This window comes from Solea solea, chromosome 4 (genome assembly GCF_958295425.1).
Source record: "Solea solea chromosome 4, fSolSol10.1, whole genome shotgun sequence".
Taxonomy (NCBI): Eukaryota; Metazoa; Chordata; class Actinopteri; order Pleuronectiformes; family Soleidae; genus Solea; species Solea solea.
In genome coordinates, this window is record NC_081137.1 from 23,471,975 (window position 1) to 23,494,337 (window position 22,363).

The 22,363-nt window shown below is 40.6% G+C and overlaps 4 protein-coding genes and 1 long non-coding RNA gene across 5 annotated transcripts in view; 3 read left to right on the forward strand and 2 right to left on the reverse strand.

The window, feature by feature from the left end:
- aff4 (AF4/FMR2 family, member 4) overlaps positions 1-1,421 on the reverse strand; it is a 26,338-nt gene extending 24,917 nt beyond the window's left edge. Inside the window, exon 1 of the mRNA XM_058626759.1 lies at positions 1,142-1,421. The gene's annotated coding sequence lies outside the window, so the exon portion shown is untranslated. The remainder of the gene's footprint in view (positions 1-1,141) is intronic.
- Positions 1-5,246, forward strand: part of LOC131458071 (uncharacterized) — a 23,569-nt gene extending 18,323 nt beyond the window's left edge. The window contains exon 2 of the long non-coding RNA XR_009240058.1: positions 3,122-5,246. This is a non-coding gene — a long non-coding RNA (uncharacterized LOC131458071). The remainder of the gene's footprint in view (positions 1-3,121) is intronic.
- On the reverse strand, positions 2,494-7,066 carry zcchc10 (zinc finger, CCHC domain containing 10). The gene is made up of 4 exons (XM_058626763.1): positions 6,965-7,066; positions 4,995-5,156; positions 4,842-4,883; positions 2,494-3,321 (listed from the first exon to the last, which is right to left on the reverse strand). The coding sequence occupies exons 1-4, from the start codon at positions 7,003-7,005 to the stop codon at positions 3,093-3,095; spliced, it is 474 nt and encodes a 157-aa protein (XP_058482746.1). The 5' UTR covers positions 7,006-7,066; the 3' UTR covers positions 2,494-3,092.
- Positions 7,067-8,063: 997 nt separating this feature from the next.
- camlg (calcium modulating ligand) lies at positions 8,064-12,048 on the forward strand. The gene is made up of 4 exons (XM_058628432.1): positions 8,064-8,398; positions 9,140-9,600; positions 9,819-9,884; positions 10,374-12,048. The coding sequence occupies exons 1-4, from the start codon at positions 8,248-8,250 to the stop codon at positions 10,563-10,565; spliced, it is 870 nt and encodes a 289-aa protein (XP_058484415.1). The 5' UTR covers positions 8,064-8,247; the 3' UTR covers positions 10,566-12,048.
- A 391-nt stretch (positions 12,049-12,439) lies between these two features.
- ddx46 (DEAD (Asp-Glu-Ala-Asp) box polypeptide 46) lies at positions 12,440-22,316 on the forward strand. The gene is made up of 23 exons (XM_058627856.1): positions 12,440-12,576; positions 12,756-12,926; positions 13,893-14,018; positions 14,160-14,247; positions 14,342-14,510; positions 14,638-14,879; positions 15,000-15,110; positions 15,854-16,019; positions 16,145-16,265; positions 16,353-16,528; positions 16,624-16,745; positions 17,033-17,111; positions 18,178-18,260; positions 18,794-18,958; positions 19,093-19,255; positions 19,357-19,550; positions 19,640-19,777; positions 20,017-20,166; positions 20,279-20,512; positions 20,605-20,823; positions 21,073-21,217; positions 21,378-21,451; positions 21,567-22,316. The coding sequence occupies exons 1-23, from the start codon at positions 12,560-12,562 to the stop codon at positions 21,612-21,614; spliced, it is 3,201 nt and encodes a 1,066-aa protein (XP_058483839.1). The 5' UTR covers positions 12,440-12,559; the 3' UTR covers positions 21,615-22,316.
- Positions 22,317-22,363: the final 47 nt, after the last annotated feature.

Consider the following 22,363-nt stretch of genomic DNA (forward strand, 5'->3'; position numbering starts at 1 on the left):
TCTGAAAGGGGAGGGAGGTGTTCTCACATTTTAACTGAGCATGAAAGCAAAACAATCATTCCTGTATGTCCACATAAACTCATCTACACAAAGTGTAAACTGTAAACAACTACACCCAGAACTCCAACATCCGAAATGCTTCAACTAGCATGTGAGTACAGAGGTGGTGCCACTTCACAGCTACCTGCCCCAAAAGAGTTCATGACCTTAGGCATCCCCCACCATGACGTGTCACCCAAGATAAACAAGTCGATTGCTCCGTCCTTGTGTCTTGCTAGGTGTAGTGATAACTGCTGCGACTTACTCTGGACTTATGATGCATTTTCTGGCCCTTCCCCCTCGACTGTGGCACGTAAAATGGCTTCCTAGAAAAGCACATCAGCTGTCCCCTTTGCCTAACCATAGCTTAACACGTAAGGTACTCTGTTACCTTCGTTTGGAGGAAGTCGTGATTTTGAGGGTAAATCATTGGGGCTTTAAACTTGGTACAGCACAGAGAGGCACTGGATTGTCTCGTGTACATGATGATATACACGGCATACGATGCACTAGACACGACAGGTCAAACAAAACAAAGTTTCTGCTAGTCACTGCGAGCAAAGTGACAACAGTTGTGGGCCACGGATTAACGAAATGATGCGGTTCGGGCTAAAACTATTGTCCGCATTTGTGTGGGTCTGTGGCACTTGTTCGTAAACTTCGGCGTGTAGATTATGACAACGACGGCTAAATAAAGAAAACATAAACATCCGACGTCATGACCTGTTCGTTAACATTACAGGGGAACACAAACAGCGGCGCTTGCGTTACCTTTCGACAAAAGTCTGCCTCTACCCAAACCATGAACACATGTTAACATTCCAAAAATCAATACAGGCTTCTGCCATTGGAACTCAAAAGAACGAGGACGAGCCATTTAAAAACAACTCGAAGTCGTTATCAACAAGACTACCTGCCTTTTCGCTGAGCATAACGTTGGCTAGCCGAGTAGCGTACTGGGGCTAGGGTAGCGGCTAGGCTAGCCCCGAAAACAGAGAAAATTTCCACCGAAAATCAAATTAACAGTCGCTCCAAATGTCAGACAACCACCAAGTGTAGCTAATGACCAAATAGCATGCGCTATGACATTCGGCATCCTTACCTCTTGTCTTCCCTTTAGGCCCAAACCATTCTAGCTATTGGAAAGCTCCTTTCTCTTTGTCTTTTTCCACTTCCAGTTACACGCAAAATGGACTCGGCAAGACGCCGTAACAGCTAAAATACTAAAACTAGGTGGACGGTCTCCGTGTTTTGCTTGAAACGCGACTGCAAGTCAGGCGGAGAGCAAAAGGGGATCATTTTTTGTCTATCGTTCATTTAATTTATCCGTAACAGAAGTGACTGATAGGTAAGGCAGCTAGCTAAGTTAAGTAGCCAGCAGGTACCACAGACAGGACTGGATGCATGGACGGCAGTAAGCGGTGCTGCCTTCACTTGCCATCGGACATATTTCAAACCACCCACCTAAAACTAGTAAACACGATTGAGAAGTTAATCTCTCCTAAACGCCCATGACTGATTTATTCCTTTCGCTTGGGCGAAACGATCGATAGATGATTTAAAAAGAAACATTGAACTTTCTTTTAGAGATGGCAGTTTTCACAACTTAAAAAAAAATGAATCTGTATACGCAATTTATAAATATTCCAAACTCCGCTCATCAATATTCCAAAATCACTTGTCAGAAAGTCAAACCCAAGTATCGTGAATCATTTGCACGTCAGTGATGGCGTGACCCTTTGTCATTCACAGCGAGAGTTTAATGATTTTAATAATTCCTACGTCCTCTGAATGCAACGTTTCTCTGACGCACAGGTTGTTCAGACCTTCAGACTACAGCGGAAATTACAAACGACCACTCAGTGTTTCCTCTTGTAGATGATTATTTCATCACACACATTACATACACATAGTAAAGTCAATTTAGCTGATAAATAGTTCAATTTTAAACATTTAATCACAATACATTGTATTTTACACAAGGATCATGACTTAGTGTTGACCTAGAGGCATCAGGATTCATATTCATAATAGAATCTCTTGTTTTATTATTTTCTGGCCCTTAAAAAAACATGGTGGCGTCTGTAGAAGTGGCCCAGCTCCTGATAATAAAAAATAAAAGGCTCATTCTGGAGCAAAGAAAAACAGCTGATACAATCTTTAAAGTTTAGAAGTATAACGTTAATATATAATATCATCCTAAGAATGCTTAAACCTTTCAAAACAAAACTTGCATAGCACTTGTTTAATGGTTATTTTTTATTATTATTATGCATTCTAAAAACTGTAAATAACAGAAAAATAATTCCAAAACATTTATCCTAGGAGACAACAGCATGTGTAACTTTATGAACGAGGATGAGACGTGGTTAATAGAAATCATACAATCTGTAAAATGGTTTATTGCAGTTGGTTTCTCTTTTGTTTTTTTGGAGAGCAAACACAAACAAGTCCTCAAGCAAAAACAAGCCGTTTATTTAACGATTAAACTTCCATGACAAGACCCCTTTCGCTTTAAACCATTTTCAACTTCAACAAAGCAATTTCTTCCCCAGTACCCTTAAAAATGTTTTATACTAATGTCTTTTTATCATGTGATGGTCCTATATTAAAGGTCTTAAGCTGTACACATTCAGTTTGACTAAAAATATACTTTAGTAAAAAAATCACAAGATTCAACATGAATAAGCACACTAGTTTTCTCAGATCTTTTCAACACACATATACTTTATATATATATATATATATATATATATATATATATATATATATATATATATATATATATATATATATATATATATATATATATATAAATAATTACTGTTCAGTAGACCTACAATCTGCAGAAAATATGTTTGTAGAAGTAACCGGGAAACGTGTTGTGAAAACAAAACACAGAACACAACAGCCAACTCAAAATATTCTCCTATTCTCAGCTCATCCTCGTCCATTTCTACTAATAAAACTGTACATGTTCCCGCAACTCTGGAATTCACAACCACTCAAATGTACACGTTAGGGGAAAACGACCAGAAAACCCATCGAGTTGTTTATTTCTTCTTTTTCTTCTTCTTTGGAGGTCCTTGATCTGAATCGCTGCTGCTTCCCGTGTCGGAGCTGTCTGAAGAGGAGGACGAAGACGAGGAGGAGCTGTCGTCGTCGCTGTCACTGCTGCTGTCGCTGTCGTCTGAAGAGGAGCTGGAGTCGTCGCTGCTGTCTGACGACGAGTCACTGGAGGAGCTGTCATCCTCGCTGCTACTGCCGCTGGAGTCTTTGGTCCTAAGAGGTGAAGTGCGATGAACACGCAAACAGAAATCAGAGCAGAGCTTGTTGTTGTGAGATGCTGCACGGGCTGTTTTAGTGTGATGGAGCCAAGGAGAAGCATGGCAGTTAAATTGAAATTTGAGACACCAATCTTTTGTGAAAAGATTATGATATGGCATGATTTTTAAAAATGACTTCATCTTATTTCTGGGGCTGAAAATTAACCTCAAAAAGTATAGGATGTTTTCAGTGTTTTCAGTTTCATTTGAATGCTCCCTTTGTGAGAGGCTCTATTGATTTAGCACTCATGAACATTGAGTAGGCAAAGCTTGGAAAATCCATTTTATTTTCTCCTTGGCCTGATTGTATTTCATCAATTATTATCATGGGGAGCTACAGTAACTGTAGCGGTTCACTTAACCCTTAATGCTCACGTGGCACGGATCAGTGCCGCAGGTGCACCCTTGGTAAATTGCCATGGGAATAATTACACAACTCCTTATATAGACATCCTTCAGGCTTTAAAAAATGTGTTATTGAGACAAAGTTAGGATTCATTTTATATCACATTTTTAGTAGTGATATACAGTAACAATTATTGTGCAGAATTTACAAAAATAGACCGTGCTTATTTTTCTTTTTGTTCATAAAAACGAGCCAAGTGAACTTTGAATATTGTGACATATTTCCAAATTTCACTTCAATTTTGAGTACTTATTGCTTATTGGTCTGTTTATATAGTTAATATTTATATAGGGGCGGGACCAGATAAGCTTTTGCTTCTCCCGCTTTCCCTTTTGGTTATGTGTATTGTGTGAACTACACTACGATGATGTGTGATGAGTGATCTAACTAATATGACCGAAATAAACATATAAATAAATAAATAGTTGGTCATCAGATTGCTTAGGTTGTGCTAAAAAAAAAGGATACAAGACACTATATTGCACATTTTTATAGCCTTTTCTAAGTGCTCTAGGGGTTAAAAACATTCTGTTGTACATGTTATGTAGCACTGACTCACTGCCATGTGATGTGCATTGATTTTTTATTTATTGTCTCGATTCTTGCTTAAGGAGAAGAACATCGACAAATCTCTGGTCAACAATAAGATAACTACTGCTTTTGCAGATTTCATTGATCATTTAGTGCCTCACAGCCTCCACTAGAGGGCGTGTTTTTGCACCAAGTCAAATCCAGATCGAATGTGACAGTTTGCCAACGTCTCCATAAAATAAAACTGAAGAAACTTGTTGGAGGACTGGTGTAACTTCATCTTCAATATCTTTTACAAATTTGTGTGTAACATGATTCTTTGTGGAACAAGAGAATAACTCTAGTCTTCAGGCATCTGTTTAATTTCCACCTTGCATAAGCATTGCTGCTTACTTTTTGCTTGCTTATACCTATATAGTTTTATTGACATTAATATGAAGTGGATTAGTAATCCACTTACTACTTTATGTAAATGGTATATAAAGACACATGACATACAGTATATTGTGTGGTGGCAAAATATCAAATTATTCACTTACTTCTTTTTCATTTTCTTCTCAGTGGTTCCTTCACTTCCTGGTCTGTAAAGAGAAAACAAAAACAAAAAACATGAGTTTTACTGTGTGGAGGTTTTTAATGTTTCATTTCATGTAAATAACATGCTGTACAATGTATGTGAGACACCATCTTACCCAGTGATGCTGAGGGGCTGGTTTTCAACCTCCTTGAGTTTCTTTTTCATCTCGACTGTTCTCGTCGGTCTGTGCACGTATTTCCGTTTCCCTGTGCATTCGTAGGTCCAGTGTCCCATCTCCAAACACTTCTGGCAGCGCACATGTTGTTTATTCGCCTCACTGCATGTGATAAAACACAAACAAGTCTGAATGTGTTGCCTTCATGATGATAACAAGTCAATAAAACTGGAAAGAGAAGACATATTGCCACTGCTGTTTCCTTGTTGTCTGTTATTTTCTCCTCTATGTCATCGCTGTTGCAGGTGAATTAAAACATTTTGAAAGTAAAACTTTGACCTCTCTTTGCGGAAGATTGTCTGATGGGGGGTGGAGTGGCTGAGTGGTTAAGACTTCATGGTCGCAAATTCAACGCCACCCCTGGCAGGTTGTACTCGATTCCCTTGTAAGTCCCTTTGAATAAAAGCGTCTGCTAAATGACATGTAATGTAATGTAATGTCCTTATTTACTAGATTCAGAAACTTAATCTACTTTGTTTAAGACTTAAGTAATTGTTGACTTTCTGAAAACATCACAGTAGGAGGGAATTGACTACAAAGAAAGCAGAATTTAATTTAAAGTATAGTGTCTATGCCTCCAACCAAACTACTTAGTTTTTCAATGAGCCGGGTCGTTCTAAAGTTCTGATAAGATTCGGATAAAATAAAACATTGACCTCATTATAGTTTGATTTTGCTTCCACTGTATACATGTTTCTTTTGTTAAAGAGAACTGCATCTAAAACAGAAACTAATCGCATAGAAGATTAATGAAGATATTGACTAAGTAATTAAATGGTTGAATCCATGCGTGACAATTTACCATGAGCAAGATAGCTATATAATCAGCTGTGCTTATTCGTTTGTCTGTCCACTTGTGAGAAGCATAACTCAAATGGCAAAGGACCTTTTTGATGGGATTTGTTATGGGATACGTTATGTCCAAAGGAAAAAATTATAAGACGTTGGAAGTGATTCAAATTCAGAATTGTGTTGTTAACCATGGCAGGGTTTGCACTCTTTGAGTTCTTTCTCCAGTTTTATCAGAAAGGTCTGGAGAGGATGCATCTGCCCAGAGAATCAGTCTTTATCGTCATCTTACTATCGTACAAAACAATTTACCTATGTACAAAGTAGATAGTAGAAAAAAAGAGAATTTCTAATAAATAGACCAAAAGAAGTGTGCTTCTATAATATGCTTTTAGACAAGAGATGCACATTTAGCAGCGACACTTCACGTTATATTGCACAAGTAAAAATTTGATTGCACCATATATTACTGTTCACAGGTGGATTATCGCACAGGTTAGTGGAAAAGAGGCAAAGTTACTCTTCACTGTTTACCCATTCAATATTATGCAACAGCCCTGGGATATGTGCCGTTTTTCCGTCTGTTTGTTTTTGGCTTTTATTTTCATGTACTGCCTTCCTGACGGTAACAGCTGAAACGGGTGGTATTTCCAAACTGTACCGCCCTCTCTCACCAATATAAGAACATGTTATGATTTTGATTACTTCGCCTGATCGAGCTCAAGACTTATATTTCATATTCAAGGGAGGAAAACAGAGAAAACCCCATCCTTTCCCCATTTTGTTTCAACTCAATAGAAAACTAATAAATACACAAAGTGATAATTACCCTGATAGTGTTATCCACACATTCATATACATATCACTAATAACAAACGCTAATCTTCAGTCTTATAAAACGTTGCTCGTGATTTCAGAGGTTTGTATCGTCGCAAATTAATAAAGTAAATCATTTTTGTTGTGAAACAAAGGGGCGCATCGGCGACGCCATTCAGCCCAGCAGCGGTTGTTATTCGGCTCATATCTGACCCGAAGTGTCGCTGCTGTTTCAAAAAGTGTTAAATTCACCAAACAAAGAGAGAAAAGTCATATTTGATGACATTTAACACAGTTATACTCACGCTTGTCTCCTCGCTATGAGTCTGTGCATGGGAGTCGCCATGTTGCAGTTTACTTTTTCTCTTCTCCTTCGTTGATTACTGAGCAGCCTCTATTTCCGGCGGGTTTAATGCAACTAGCGCCCCCGTCTGCTGAATATAGTGTACTGCAAGTGTGAGTCTGTTTCTTCACAAAAAGTTCTACTCAAGTAAAAGTACCACACATTTTACTTAAGTACAAGTAAAAGTACTGGTCTAAAAATGTACTCAATTTAAAGTAAAAAAAGAGCTTGTTTAAAATGTACTGACAGTAAAAGTTGGGGTTCTTGTGTTGTGCAAAAAGGACAAGGGTACACAAATGTAATTCATTTCCTTTGGTGGAGGGAGAATTATTTTGGGTCCCCAAGCAAAATTGCTGAATTTTCCCAACCTTTTTGTTTAGATATTTGTGTATTTGATTTAAATGACATGCATACAATGAAGTTGTAATTAATCTTGTAAATAAAGAAATTTAGATTAACTGCGGTAGATAACTCAGAGGTCAGGCTGTCGTTATTATTATTGTAAATTTTACATGTGGCTCTAATCCTCTTCCATATGTAAATTATGTGATCGCCAATTGAAAATGGTATTAGGTCTTATGAATTTAGCTGTAAATGATGCTCTTGTCACAGTAAAAATACTGTGATATGGGTTATAACAATAATACTAGTTTGACATCCTTACAGAGTGTAGCACCTCACACTGTCACCTTTGATCTGTCGTCTCCTTTTATTATCCATAATAGAACTTTTAAGGAAAATTTATATTAAAAACTGCAGAAACAATTGAATATTATGAGGGATGTCCTGAATGAAGGCAAATTGAATTGAATCATTGAATATGACTGAAAATCTGAGGAGATAGTGACCAGTAGTGATTACAGAGAATTACATCTACAATAACAATCAATCATATGACTTTTTCGAAGAAAATGCAATAGATAGATAGGTAGAAATGTAGTTAGGTTCCCTGTAAGTCACTGAAGAGGTAGAAATGTAGTTAGGCTCCCTGTAAGTCACCGAAGAGGGCTGAAAAAATCCAATTTTTCATCCATCAAACCTCTTTGTCATGCTCTTTGCTGACGTCATCTCCGTGCGACCGCGCTCGCTTTCGTCATCTCATTTCACACACACACCGCTATGTTCGGTGTCACCGTAGCCTTTGTATTGTTCGCACCAGGCTGTTGAATCTTGTTTTTTTTTGTGTGCGCACTTTGAATTGTGTTCGCAAATCACACTTGTGTGTGTGTGTGTTTTTTGACCACCATGGAGTCCGTAGAGTCCACCGAGGAGAATACGGGCGCTCTGTCTGCGGCGCAGAGGAGAGCAGAGATCCGCAGGAGGAAACTGCTCATGAATTCGGAGGACAGGATGAAAAGGATCGTAGGCTTCACCAAAAACGAGCCCGAAAACAACGGTATGGAACGACGAAGACGCCGACGTTGTTTGCACGACAGTGTCTCCTCCCTCCCTCCCTCACTCCCTCCCTCACAAGGCTGCATTAGCTTCGCCTGCAGACAACACCTTAGTTTTGTTCTCAAGCAGCGTTCAAACATATTCATGTTCAGTATTATATTGTTAGTCATTTGAGGATCTGTTTCATTAAGACAGTAAAGTGGTATCAGGCACAAATGTATGGAAAAACCATTGCTTACCAGTAACCAGTAGTAAATGTTTGTTAAATGTATTTTGTGACATTTCACACCACAGTAGACGTAAACAGTCAGAGAGAAAGCACTTAGGATGTGTATACTCTCATCAAGGTCTGATAGTATTGCTTGACAGAGACAATGTTCAGATGAAGGATGCAGCATATAAGTAATTCCACGTCGTTTATGTTCACAAAGTCCAAACAGGCAGAATAGTGGGGCTGAGGGGCGATCCTATATCGCTTTTGAAACACCAAGTATCAATTTCTGTAGCGTATAATTTTTTAACTAACGTTACAAATAAACATTAAACATTTTCGAATCGTGATATAAATACCGTGATAATACGTCATGTCTCTGGTGATTCCCACCCCTACAGAGTAGTAACATCAACAACAGCAAACATCAACACACTGTGGCTTCAAATTACATTTGTTGATAAGTAAATAATAACAATTTGTAGATCTATTGTTTGTGATATCACTGATGTTGTTTTACTTCTTCAACAGGTGCGTCTCGGCGACCCACAGAACCCCGCTTCCACCTCGATCTTGACCGGACTGAGCAGTGGTCCTCATCCTCTTCTTCACCGAGACCGTCTCCTTTCCTGCCTGAGGCTTCAGTGTTTGGCAGCCGCTCCCACAGCGCCACCCCAGAGAGACAGGGTTCTCCCCTGCCGGGCTGCAGCGACTCACCCGCAGGCTCTCACGACGACGACGTCGGAGGAGTCCGGCAACGACCCAGGGGGGAGCGGGCGTCGGACGACATCAGCGGCTCCCCGAGGCGAGGCCTCCAGAAGTACTTGTCACGGTTCGATGATGCTATGAAATTGCGGGGTCAGCTGGCAAATGAGAAGCAGCCTCAGGATGGAGGGTGCGACACAGAGGAGTTTGATCCCTTCAGAGTCTTCAGGCTCATCGGCAGCATCCTCCTTGCTATTTTCGTCAGGGTTTTTGTTTGCAAGTATCTGGTGAGTCTGCTTTCTGTAGACGCTCTGTTACTGTGATAACTGAGAGATCCACGTAGACAAGGTTTAGTGGCAGTAGATAACGCTCATCATCTTAACAGTTGAAAAGGGTGCACAGAGATATGAATACTTGTGGTCTGTGTTGGTGTCAGATACATATTACAGTTATTGTACTAAAGTGATAACTGTAATGATTTGAGTCTTATTCCATTTCATTCCAGTCTATATTTGCTCCCTTTCTGACCCTTGAACTGGCCTACATGGGATTGTCCAAGTACTTTCCAAAGGTAAGTGTGCACTTGGTGTTTGTATATTTTTTTGCAGTGTTTGACACACACGCAGCAGACAGTATAATTTAGATGCAATTTCTTCTGTAAAATCATGACTAAAATAAAAGTAATGATAGATGTTATGACTTCAGAGCTTCAGTAGTATTTGTCTGTTTTATTTTGTGAACTTCAGACACAGCAAGGCTCTTAAATGGCCGCCCTGCTCCCAGTACATAATTAACCACAATGCAAAGGCTTAAGTTGAATTATTCTATGTTTAATTGTTCTATTATCTATGGAGATAAAAACGTAATGTGCCATCAGTGGATTAAAATCTGTTACACAGTGAAAACTGAGCTGAATTTTGGCTTTAAAAGTAATTTTTTCATATCAGATTGAAATCACAATATCTGACAGAGAAATTGGATATTTTCCCCCGGTTGTTCAGCCGCATTTCTCAGTCACGGTGTTTTTTGCATTATACTTCTACATTATACGTTTCTGCAGGTAGAGAAGAAATCGCAGACCACTGTGCTAACTGCCGCCCTGCTGCTGTCTGGCATCCCTGGTGAGGTCATCAACCGCTCCATGGACACCTACAGGAGAATGGGCGACGTCTTCGCTGACCTCTGCGCCTACTTCTTCACTTTCATCCTCTCTAATGAGATCCTGCTCTTCGTCGGCTCAGAGACTCCCTGACAGAGCAGGAGGACCTCAGTAACCCAGCGCTTCTTCATGTTGACCCCCCCCCCCCCCATCTCCCATAGCAACAAAGCATGCTCATTTACACCTCCTGATGATTGTCAAGAGTCTGCAAAACATATACGATCAGGGTTTGTGTTTAAACTGGACGAGTTATGTCTTGTCCAGCAGGTCAGAGTCTTACTCAGGCTAAACAACAACATGTAACCAGTTTGTTACAGTTAGTTTTTGCTCTGTGCAGGAACAGTGTTTTATTTGTGTGTGAAGAATGTAAAGGTACTTGCAATGTGGGGTGATATTTATTTGAAGAAATTGGAAAATATTATACCCAAAAGTGAACATCAATGCAGTTTTAATACACTGGGAAGTCACAGATTTGAGAAATTTTGGACCACTAATTCTATATTGTATGATTTTCTTTTCGCAAACAACAGTATAAATGTTTTTTTCTTTATTCAAGGAGGAGTTTGTTAATTTTCATTTCACTCACACTCTGTAGACTTCACAGACCTCTTAGTGTTCAAATGTACTGGGTTCCTGGTGTTTTGATACAGTCCGGTTCCCATAATGACTTGCATTCAAATGAATTGAACTCAACCTTTGAGTGAAGAGGTTTACTGACGTTCTTGCTCTCATGACTGACGGTTGACGACTGACTTTAGTGCAGGGCTTAACACAGTGTCATAAGAACAGGCGGTTTATTTTTTTTTTTTTTTTTACTCAAAAGTTGAAGAGCATTTAAAGTGTCATATGAGATTATTTCCAAGACTCTGAAATTTTTGATTTCACTCTCAGGATTCTGATAAAATCATTTAATTATTTTCTCTGGAACATTATGTAATTAAATTTGCCATCCTGCTTGAGCAGAGTAGTTAGCTCCTGATGGTTTTAATTGGTGGTTCAGGAACTTGAACTTTCCTTCAATTGGTGGATATGAGTCTAATGTTTATGCTGTTGCAGATTTCCGACAACGACTGCAACTGTACAGTTGCTCAAGTTATGCTTTTTTTGCAAACCTTCAATTTGAATAACTATAGGATCTGAGTTATGATATGATGTTGTGATGTGGCTGATGGGGATGTTTGGGGTTTTACAGAAGAGTGCGGTCACTGCTGTGCCAGATAATGGGACGTAATACACTTACTGTATGTGTGCTTAGTAATGACAGTGGTGTCCTGCTTTGCTTTCTTCGGGCCTTGTTCCTACAAACATCATACACTATACTATAATCTGTGTCTTAGCCGTTAGTTTACTTATTACATAGTTTAAATGTCATCCAAATTAAATTATTATTTCTGATGTTTTCATGTGAAATATTGTTTGGTGTGTGTCATACAAATGGTCTGACCTACTTGATTGTTTTAGACAGTGTTTACATCATAACTGTTTTTCATGGCTCTTGCATATTTGGTGTTGAGGAGCAATTTCAGTGTTGACATAATGTAGACAGTTTCTGCGTTAAATAAAAAATACATATGAATGAGTAGTTGGACAGTATTTATCACAAGTACCTGTGAGGTACGGGGACATCGGAAATGTACTTTAAATTTAAACCTGGTGGAGGTGGAGATTGCAGCCAAGAAGTGGTGGATATAGATATAATAATAATCATAACTGGAGCATTTGCATAATGATAATGGGTGCCCAGATCTGCCCTCTTAATCTATTTCCTATTTGAGGACAATTGCTTCAATATTTTAACATTTGTGTTGCATTATATTGTGCTCACATTAGATCCAGTCGCGATTTATATCGTGTATTAGGTTGCTTTATTTTGGGAAGCTCTACCGTATAGTGGATTATACTGCTGTGCTGTGCTCTGACCTCCCACCACAGGGGGCGCACTACGATATTAAGTTGTGACTTTCACTGTCGCGGTTTTCTTACGCGCAGGTTCAAAGATACAAACAACCATTCTCGCACCGCACTCGTCAAAAACAGACTGTGAACTCATTTCACTTTTTATCAAGTCCGGACTTTGTTGAACAGCGATGGGACGAGAGTCAAGGTAAGTTAGTGTCGCCGGGTCAGTTTAATAGATTTTTTTCGGTTGCTGTTTAAAATGTGGCCGTTTTAATCACGTTGGCTAACATTAGCATGCTAGCTGTTGCGTCCAAATTAGTGCGCATTAGCCAGTGTAATCTCACACAGCCACAACTTAGTGTTATTGTGCTCTTGTGTCTATAGACACTACAGGAAGCGCTCCTCGTCTCGTGGACGGTCAGGTAGCCGATCGAAGAGTCGCTCACCGGACAAACGTTCCAAGAAAGACGACCGCGACCGAGACAGAAGCCGGAGAGAGAGGTCACGGAGCCGGGACCGCCGCAAGTCCCGCTCCCGAGACAGAAAACGACCAAGGTGGGTGCTTCACGTAATTACACCGAACACCAGGTCAGAGAGGCGTATGTTCCATTGTGTTGTGGCATCTCTGACTGTTTCATTTCCACTAACATTCACAAGAGACGTAACCGTTGAGAAGGTATCTAGCACTCACTATACCATAATACCGTGGTAACAAAAATGCAATATTTTAATGTTAGAGGTAGTCAATAACTTGTCCCTGTACTAGTAAAGTAGTTAACATGGTATAGTATTATCTGGTATTGCCTGTGTTACTCTTGTGTTGAATCTATAAAACAGTAATTATTGAACTAAAGCATGACTTTAAAAGTTATATCGCAAATTGCATCGCAATTGCAATATTTTACTTTAATTTTACTTCAAATTGTTCAGTCCTTCACTGTACTTTGTTTCGCAGTAATGTGATAGTATTCACAGTACGGGATGCATTGGTGTTTCGGGATACTCTCCACAGTACAATATTAATTATGAACTGGTAATGGTATCTTTGGTTACAAAATGTAGTGTTTATGTCTGTGATTAGTAATGTGGCTCATGGAGTCCACCAATCTGTAGTGAGTGAGCTGCATACTGTTTGCTTGAGGCTCTGTGTAAGTTTAGCTTTTGTTTCTGCAGTGTGTTTTCTAACCCCTGGAATCCTTTGTTTTCTACTTTAAAATAAGGCCACACTGCTCCTGATCTTGTTCATTGATCTTGTGGATATTTTAGGTTGTAAATGTTCCCTCTACAGTCTTTTAGCCTATCTGGATGTTTTTCTCACACGTTTCTTTTATGTTTTTGGGGTGGCAGTTTGTCAATTTACTTCTCATTACTCACATTCATTGTTTTTGTTTGTCACTCCCTCACCTTTTCTCTTTTTTTTTTTTTTTTTTTAATTTCTTGACACTGGGTGCTTCCACACATCAGATTTAAAAGCCTTGTAGTTTTAAACTCTTCACCAGAAATATGCCTTCTGTTGAACAGGCGGTCCAGGAGTAGAGACAGAAGGAGGTCGTCCAGGAGCAGAGACAGACGGAGGTCAAGGAGCAGAAGCAGAACCCGTAGGTCTCGATCCAACAGCCCCAACAAGAGCAGAAAAACAGATGAAAAGTAAAGCTTCATACACTAAATACTTTTTTTTTCAGATATATTACATGAGTATTCTTTACATGTTCTGGTAACGTTAGTAGTTAAAAGGGTTATGTTCACTTTTGTTGCCTTAATTCCCTTTATTTGGCATGTTTCATACAGATCAAGGAGCAAAGAAAAAGACAACATCGATCCTTTATCTGACAAGAAAAAAGCTAAAGAGGAGAAAGAGGATGAGAAGGTTGAGGATGTAAGTGCTTTGATTTAGTTCTTACCAACCATCAAAACATGACTACATATTAGACGGGGGGGAAAAAATATGATCTTTTTTTGCCCCATTGCAGCAAGACTTTGACCAGAACAAACTGGAGGAGGAGATGAGGAAGAGGAAGGAGCGAGTTGAGAAGTGGAGGGAAGAGCAGAGGAAGAAGGCCATCGAAAACATTGGCGAGATCAAGAAAGAGCTGGAGGAGATGAAGCAGGGCAAGAAGTGGAGCCTGGAGGATGATGAGGGTGAGAAAGCATAGCAACAGTTTTGTGTAACCTGTTAGAAATAATACACCAGTTGTTTGATCTATGATACTGTATCTAATGTTGAATGATAGTAGTGCAATCCCACATAATTGACTCTCCATTTCAGACGATGATGACGACGGTTCAGCACCAATGGAGGGAGATGATGACGAAGATTTGGAAGGGAACGAGGAGGGAAAGGAAAGTGAGATAAAAGAGGAGAAGAAAGAAGAGGGAGAGAAAGAGATGGAGATTCCTGAGTTACAGGAGCCCGAGGAGGATGACGTCGATCCTCTGGACGCTTACATGGAGGAGGTGAAGCAAGAGGTGAAGAAGTTCAACATGGGAGGAATGAAGGGAAACGATAAAGTGAGTGCAAGAGCCAAATCCAAAAAATAAATAACAATATAAAATTCATACAATAATATTAAATACATCTGTTTGTTTTGTCAGTTGATAATGAGTGTATTCTTTTTATCCTTTTACCAGAAAGGAGCTATGACCGTAACCAAAGTGGTGACTGTTGTTAAAACAAAGAAAGGACCCCACACTCACAAGAAGAAGGGTGAGCTGATGGAGAATGATCAGGACGCCATGGAGGTGAGTTTTCCCTTGTGTTAAAGTTGACAAGAAGGTCACACACTCATGTGATTAAACCTGAATATACTATTTTTTAAGTTTATGAAATGGTATTTACATTTCCCTGGAGGTTCAGGGTTGAAATTCGGGATGCACAATATTATAGGCACAATATCTGGAGCAGACGGTGGCTTTAAAATGTATTATCACCTCTGCAATTGGGCGCAGGGACAATTTAGATATATCCAGATATATCAAATGTCTGCAAAAGCTGTGTTTCCATCATGGTACAGTACAGCATAGTTTAGAACGGTAAAGCCCTGGGTCAGGCTTGTGTTTTTCAACTGAGAACAGTACTTGGTAGACGGGGTGTGCGCTGTGCCCAATGGCCGTGTCGGTGAGATACGACATCGAACACAACGCGGACAACGACAGGACATCCAGCAGCTCTTTCTTTTCTGCTCGGTTTGTTGTCTGTCTCAACAAGACGTCATGTTTTGTATGAGAATAGACTGCCATCAGTCGCAAGGGAGTGACGCTTTTCTATCACCCAATCAGCTGACTGTCATGGGTCTAGCTCCACCCATACTGTACCTTACCATTACTCTGGTACTGAAAAATGGAAGAGATGCAAATGTCTGCATAGTTATAGTACAGTATAATGGTATTGTGTAATTACGTCCTGTATTTAAAAATGTATTGGTATGAATTAAGAACTTTATATTACCAAGCCAGCCAATAGATTATCCTCATGTGTTTGACAGTACTCATCCGAGGAGGAGGAGGTGGATCTGCAAACGGCTCTGACAGGTTTCCAGACCAAACAGAGGAAAGTATTGGAGCCCGTCGATCACGGGAAGATCCAGTACGAGCCGTACCGCAAAAACTTCTATGTGGAGGTGCCTGAGCTGATGAGGATGACTCAGGAAGGTCAGTAAACTGAAAATTGTGAATACACAATTAACTCTAATGCCACTGCAGACATTTTTGTAATATGACAGCAGTCAGACATCTACTCAACTGTTATTTGTCTGTTTTCTTTTAAAACTATGTAGATGTGAACGCATACAGGTTGGACCTGGAAGGCATTAATGTTAAAGGGAAGGGCTGCCCCAAACCAATCAAAACCTGGGTGCAGTGCGGGGTCTCTATGAAGATCCTCAATGCTATGAAGAAGTAAGTCTGACTTATTATGGTCCTTTTGGAGGACAATGTGATCCGCTGTGACCAAACAATAAAATTCTTTCTCCCAATTGTACCCAGGCACAGCTATGAGAAGCCCACCCCAATCCAGGCCCAGGCCATTCCTGCCGTCATGTCTGGCCGAGACCTCATTGGCATCGCCAAGACTGGCAGTGGAAAAACCATAGCCTTCCTGTTACCCATGTTCAGACACATCATGGACCAGAGGCCCCTGGAAGAAGCCGAGGGACCGATCTGTAAGAAAGAGATGGTTTTTTTTTTTCTCTTTTTGAGCATAAACTGATAATAACTCCATTTCTAATATGAAGCCCTTTTCCTCTCCCTCCCACAGCTATAATCATGACTCCGACCAGAGAGTTGGCTCTGCAGATCACCAAGGAGTGTAAGAAGTTCTCTAAACCGCTGGGACTCAGGGTGGTGTGTGTTTATGGTGGCACTGGTATCAGCGAACAGGTAAACACACTCAAGTTTACGTTCAAATAATTTCAAAAGAAGTAGTTAACACTCCAGAATAATGCACAATGTCACCGTCATAGCATAGTGTAAAAGTCATAAAGCTACATTAGATTAAATTGTTGCACCAATTAAAGTGGCCGCAAAGTTATTTTTTGGCCCTCGTTGCTTTTTGAGAAAACACAGACTTTAACACACTTTTTAAAAAACAACAACACCATGCCTCTCAGTGATAAAGACAAATACTGAACAGTTCTGATAGTTATGTTGATGTAATCCCCTTACAGATTGCTGAGCTGAAGAGAGGAGCGGAGATCATTGTGTGCACACCAGGGAGAATGATTGACATGCTGGGGGCCAACAGTGGTGAGTTTAGACGCATGAAAACTCTTCACTCTGATGGCATGCAAATTTATGTAAAGACCTCTGATGCTGATGTGAACTTTCCAGTAATTAGCCTGCATGGAATGAATGATGAAGTACATAATGAACCAAGTCCAAAGCACTTACTAAACTGTCAACATTATTTGACCACCTCTGGAATCAGTCACATCTACGAGACAGTGATGTGTTTCCTGAAGAGCAGGGCGAGTGCAGGTAGGTGAACCTGGTGCTGCCTCCACGGTTCCTCTGCCTCCAAGTCAAAGACAACCATAATGTTCAATAACTGCATTATAATAGGAAAATAAGTTGGTCACAATCTATTTTTTTTATGTTTTTTTTAATGACCTTAGTCTGAATGCTCAACCAGGGTTCTGTGGTTGTGTTGTTTACATACATTTTATACCTATATAAATATGTTAAAACCCCTTTTAGAGGAGATAAATTGTGCACATAAGCACCTTGATAGACCAAGCACACAATTTTCCACTCGCTTGTGTCCATAATTTGTGGTTTCTGAGAACGACTAATATCCTAGAGCCCTGTAAAACACTGAGCATTCACATGGAAATGTTTTAGAAAGAAAACACTGTTGCATTATAATAATCTGTTTTGGGTCGTTGTAAAGAACAAGGTGGTATTTGTGGTTTCCACACATGCGCGGTAATCTGTAATATGTTTCCCTTGTAGGTGAAAAGGCGCTTGGTCAGATAATGCTTGATGATGATGGGCTCCATCTCATGTTTTGTATCTTGAGGCTGTTTTCTGACTTTTACAGGTCCCTCATGCCCATGAGATGGTACGCAAGACCAGAGTAAAGCAGGAAAACATTACATTTAAATTCAAATGAAACAAACATCCTGACCACTGGAAACTAGAGTAGTGTAATTTTCTGTATTTCTTTTTGTTTAGTTTAATGTGTTGTGGAGAAGGCAGGATGTGTGTTTGTGTGTGTGTGTGTGCGTGTGTGTGTGTGTGTGTGTGTGTGAAGATGGACTTTTAAGTTTGAAGTTAATGTTTTTTCCTAATGCCTGTCTCCTTTGGTGTACAGGTCGAGTTACCAACCTGCGCAGAGTAACCTATGTGGTGCTGGATGAAGCAGACAGAATGTTTGACATGGGCTTTGAGCCGCAGGTGAGTGTTGCCATTATTTATACACTTATCCCTCTCAGTGTCCACAGAATCGCTGCGCATGGTCATACGTGGCCATGTTTGGAATCTTAATGAAATGATTTTGCACTCATTTCATTTTTATGTTCTTGTATTCTTTGCATAATGGCTTGTATGTGTAATACTGGTGGTCCTCGAGCAAGCATCCAAGATTACCATCCTCTTCATTGTCTCTTTTGACCAAAACAAGAGTGTGCCCTCCAGCTAGACCAGAAATAATGTGCTACATTGAGATCATGTGGTCTCTTCAGTCACGAGTAGTTTGTCCACATGCACCGCCTTGAGCATATGACATCATTTACAAGACATTATCAGGCCTTATCAGACATCTGTAGACACTTGAACAAGAAAAGTATAACCCTGGCCAGAAGCAAACATCCATTTTTCGCCCACTGCTGCAGTCGTCAAACTTGTATGCTGGTGGTACCTGAAAGAAACCAGAGGCTCTTGTCTCCCTGAGTTCATTAAATCCTAACCCTATCTTTGTCCTCTACCAGGTGATGCGTATTGTGGACAACGTGCGTCCTGACCGTCAAACAGTCATGTTTTCAGCTACCTTCCCCAGAGCCATGGAGGCCCTGGCTCGCAGGATCCTGGCTAAACCTATTGAGGTCCAGGTGGGGGGCCGCAGCGTCGTGTGCTCTGATGTGGAACAACATGTGGTAAATCATCTGCATTTTATCTCATAATCAATAACTCTTAGGTTATTTGCTCAGTGCCTAAACAGACTCTCCTGCAAGCCTACCAGTTTTCTAGTTTAACTGTCCACAACCTTCTTTTCCTTTTGTGTTTGTAGCTGGTGATTGAAGAGGACAAGAAGTTCCTGAAGCTCCTGGAGATTCTGGGTCACTACCAGGAGAAGGGTTCGGTGATTATCTTTGTGGACAAACAGGAGCATGCAGACGCACTGCTAAAAGACCTGATGAAAGCCTCATACCCATGCATGTCACTCCATGGAGGTAAGTTCACGATTGAGTGAAACATGGGTGTTTTTCAGTTTCTCGAAAGAAGCAGATTCCCATACAAAAATATGTAATTATTTTTATATGCCTGTGCTTAGGAATCGACCAGTATGACAGAGACAGCATCATCAATGACTTCAAGAATGGAGCTTGTCGTCTGATGGTGGCCACCTCCGTGGCTGCTCGAGGCCTGGACGTCAAGCAGCTGATCTTGGTGGTCAACTACAACTGTCCCAACCACTACGAGGACTACGTCCACAGAGCCGGGCGCACGGGTCGAGCGGGTAATAAGGTCAGTCACTTTAATGGCAGCTCAATGTTCTGCATCCGTGTCTGGCCACAGTTACAGAGTTGTATAACTATGGTGTCTCGCACTCTCAGGGATACGCCTACACCTTCATCACAGACGACCAGGTCCGCTATGCCGGTGACATCATCAAAGCCTTGGAGCTGTCGGGGTCTCCTGTCCCACCAGAGCTGGAGCAGCTTTGGGCCTCGTTCAAAGACCAACAGAAAGCGGTACGATGAAATGGCTGCGGTGTTCTGTTCATGTCCAAAAACACTCTTCTAATCATTGTTTAAAAATAACTCGGGAACAGAACAGCACAGTTTGAACATGTTTCCTGTTTGGTTGTGGTTGCCAGAGGCATACAACATTGAGGTGCTAATTCTAGTTCAGTCTTCATTTATTTATCTATCACTTGCTTTGTATTAAGACAAACTTTTTCCCCCCTGTGTACTTCCCTTGTTTCATGTAGGAGGGTAAGACCATTAAAAGCAGCAGTGGCTTCTCAGGGAAAGGCTTCAAGTTCGATGAGACGGAACATGCTCTGGCCAATGAGAGGAAGAAGCTGCAGAAAGCTGCTCTCGGGCTGCAGGACTCTGATGATGAGGACGGTGCGCTGGATGTGAGTGACCTTGAAGTTTAATGATTTTTAACTTTGTCTTTTTTGCGATCCTTCTTCCTTCTTTTGTAAGTAACCCCTCTCTTTTGTCTCCCTTACTTCCCCCCTTCCACAGATTGAAGAGCAAATCGAGAGCATGTTCAACTCCAAGAAGAGAGTGAAGGATCTGTCTGCTCCTGGTGCGGCCTCCGGGGCCGCAGGCGCTGTTGCCAGCTCCACATCGGCAAACTCAGGAGGAGGACTGCCAGGTCTGGGACCCACGTCTGCGGGAAACATCCAGAAACTGGAGATGGCCAAGAGGCTGGCGCTCAAGATCAACGCTCAGAAAAATCTGGGAGCGGAGGCTCAGGTACGTGAAGAGCTTATTAGTGCAGCTCCCTCTGACACTGTTTGGCACTGAATTATCAAAATGACCTTTTGTGTTTTTCACTTTATGCACAGGACGTGATGCAACAAGCCACGAATGCCGTCCTGCGCGGCGGCACCATCATGACGCCCTCGGTGTCTGCCAAAACCATCGCGGAGCAGCTGGCTGAGAAGATCAATGCCAAGCTGAACTACACCCCCGTGGAGAAGCTGGAGGAGGAGCGGCAGGCGGCTGAACAGGCAGAGACTGTCAGGAGATACGAAGAGGAGCTGGAGATCAACGACTTCCCTCAGGTCAGCGGCTCGCAGCCCCGAGCGGTGCTAAAATATTCAGTAGATTACCGTTTTTACATTTGATCTTTTTAGGTTTTTAATGCCATGATTTCATTACTCTTGTGTGAAACAACTGCACGTGATATTTTTGCTTTAATCTTACTTGAAACCACAGCTATCATCGTTTTTTCATCAGTTTTCTACTTTGAGAGAAACTCTTTTGCAAATGGAAACAAAAAAAGTAGTGTTTCTTATCGTGTTCTTCCCCAGACGGCCAGATGGAAGGTTACATCTAAAGAAGCTCTGCAGAGGATTGGTGAATACTCTGAAGCTGCAATCACCATCAGAGGAACCTATTTCCCTCCAGGCAAAGAGCCAAAGGAAGGAGAACGCAAGATCTACCTGGCAATAGAGAGTATGTGTCACAGAATTTAATCACGTCTCCATGAGAGATTTTCACACGTTCTAAATGCAGCTCCCTCTCGTCCTTTTTACAGCCATTTATTGATTTATTCTTGTGTTTGATAGAACTGTGTTTTACTGCACTGTAGACTAATGTTGTGTTTGTTTTCCAGGCGCCAACGAACTGGCTGTGCAGAAAGCCAAGACAGAGATTACGAGGTTAATCAAGGAAGAACTTATCAGATTAGTAAGTGTCTCCTGTTTCTTAAAATCAGTAACCGGTAGTGAATATTTGGAGGGTTGTTTCCTAAGTAAGTGTCAAGGAAATGTCTCTGATTTACTTTCTTTTTCTCCCTTTTTAGCAAAATTCCTACCAGCCAACGAGCAAAGGTCGGTACAAAGTGCTGTAGAGGAGACATCAAGGCTCACTGGAGAAGTTTCCATTTCTCATCTTCTTGTCTCCTGTCATTTATCTCACATGTTCAATCTGTATTGGTTTAAAAATATGTTAGTCTATATTTTTAATAATGGGTACAAAAAACAAAAAGCCCTTTTCTAATTTTTCTCATTTTGTTTGAGTTTGTATGTCGACAAAATACCAAAATCATCAAACCATCACTTCTTCAATAAGCTCAATACAATGTGTCTTTTAATAGAAGACATATTTTCTTTGGTGTTGAGACATTTTTTGGGGGTGGGAGGGGTCAAATGTCAGTACTGTGTAAAAGTCTTAGGCCATAGCAACATGTATGCAGTTGTAAAAATTTGGGTTTGTCCTCCTGACGAATATCTGATGTGAAAAAGTTCTACAACACCACATTTAAGTTTGAGTGTCACACACACACACACACACACACACACGCACACGTGTGTTGTATGAGTTAAACTCATACAGCCTGCTTATATATAACACTCACTTTAAAATGCCAGTGATCACAGAATGTGAAATTCAAACAACAAAGCTGTTTAATTAAATCCCGTAAAGACTTTTACACAGTGCTGTCTGTTGTATGTAAAAGCCACAAACCAGCCATTGTCTTTATAATGAAACCCTCAGATTAAAGATGTGTTTTTTTTACTTTCCCTCGGAATAAAACAACTATGATGTTGAATGTGAAAACAATTCTGTTCTCTTTCAGACTGTTTTTATTATTCCGAA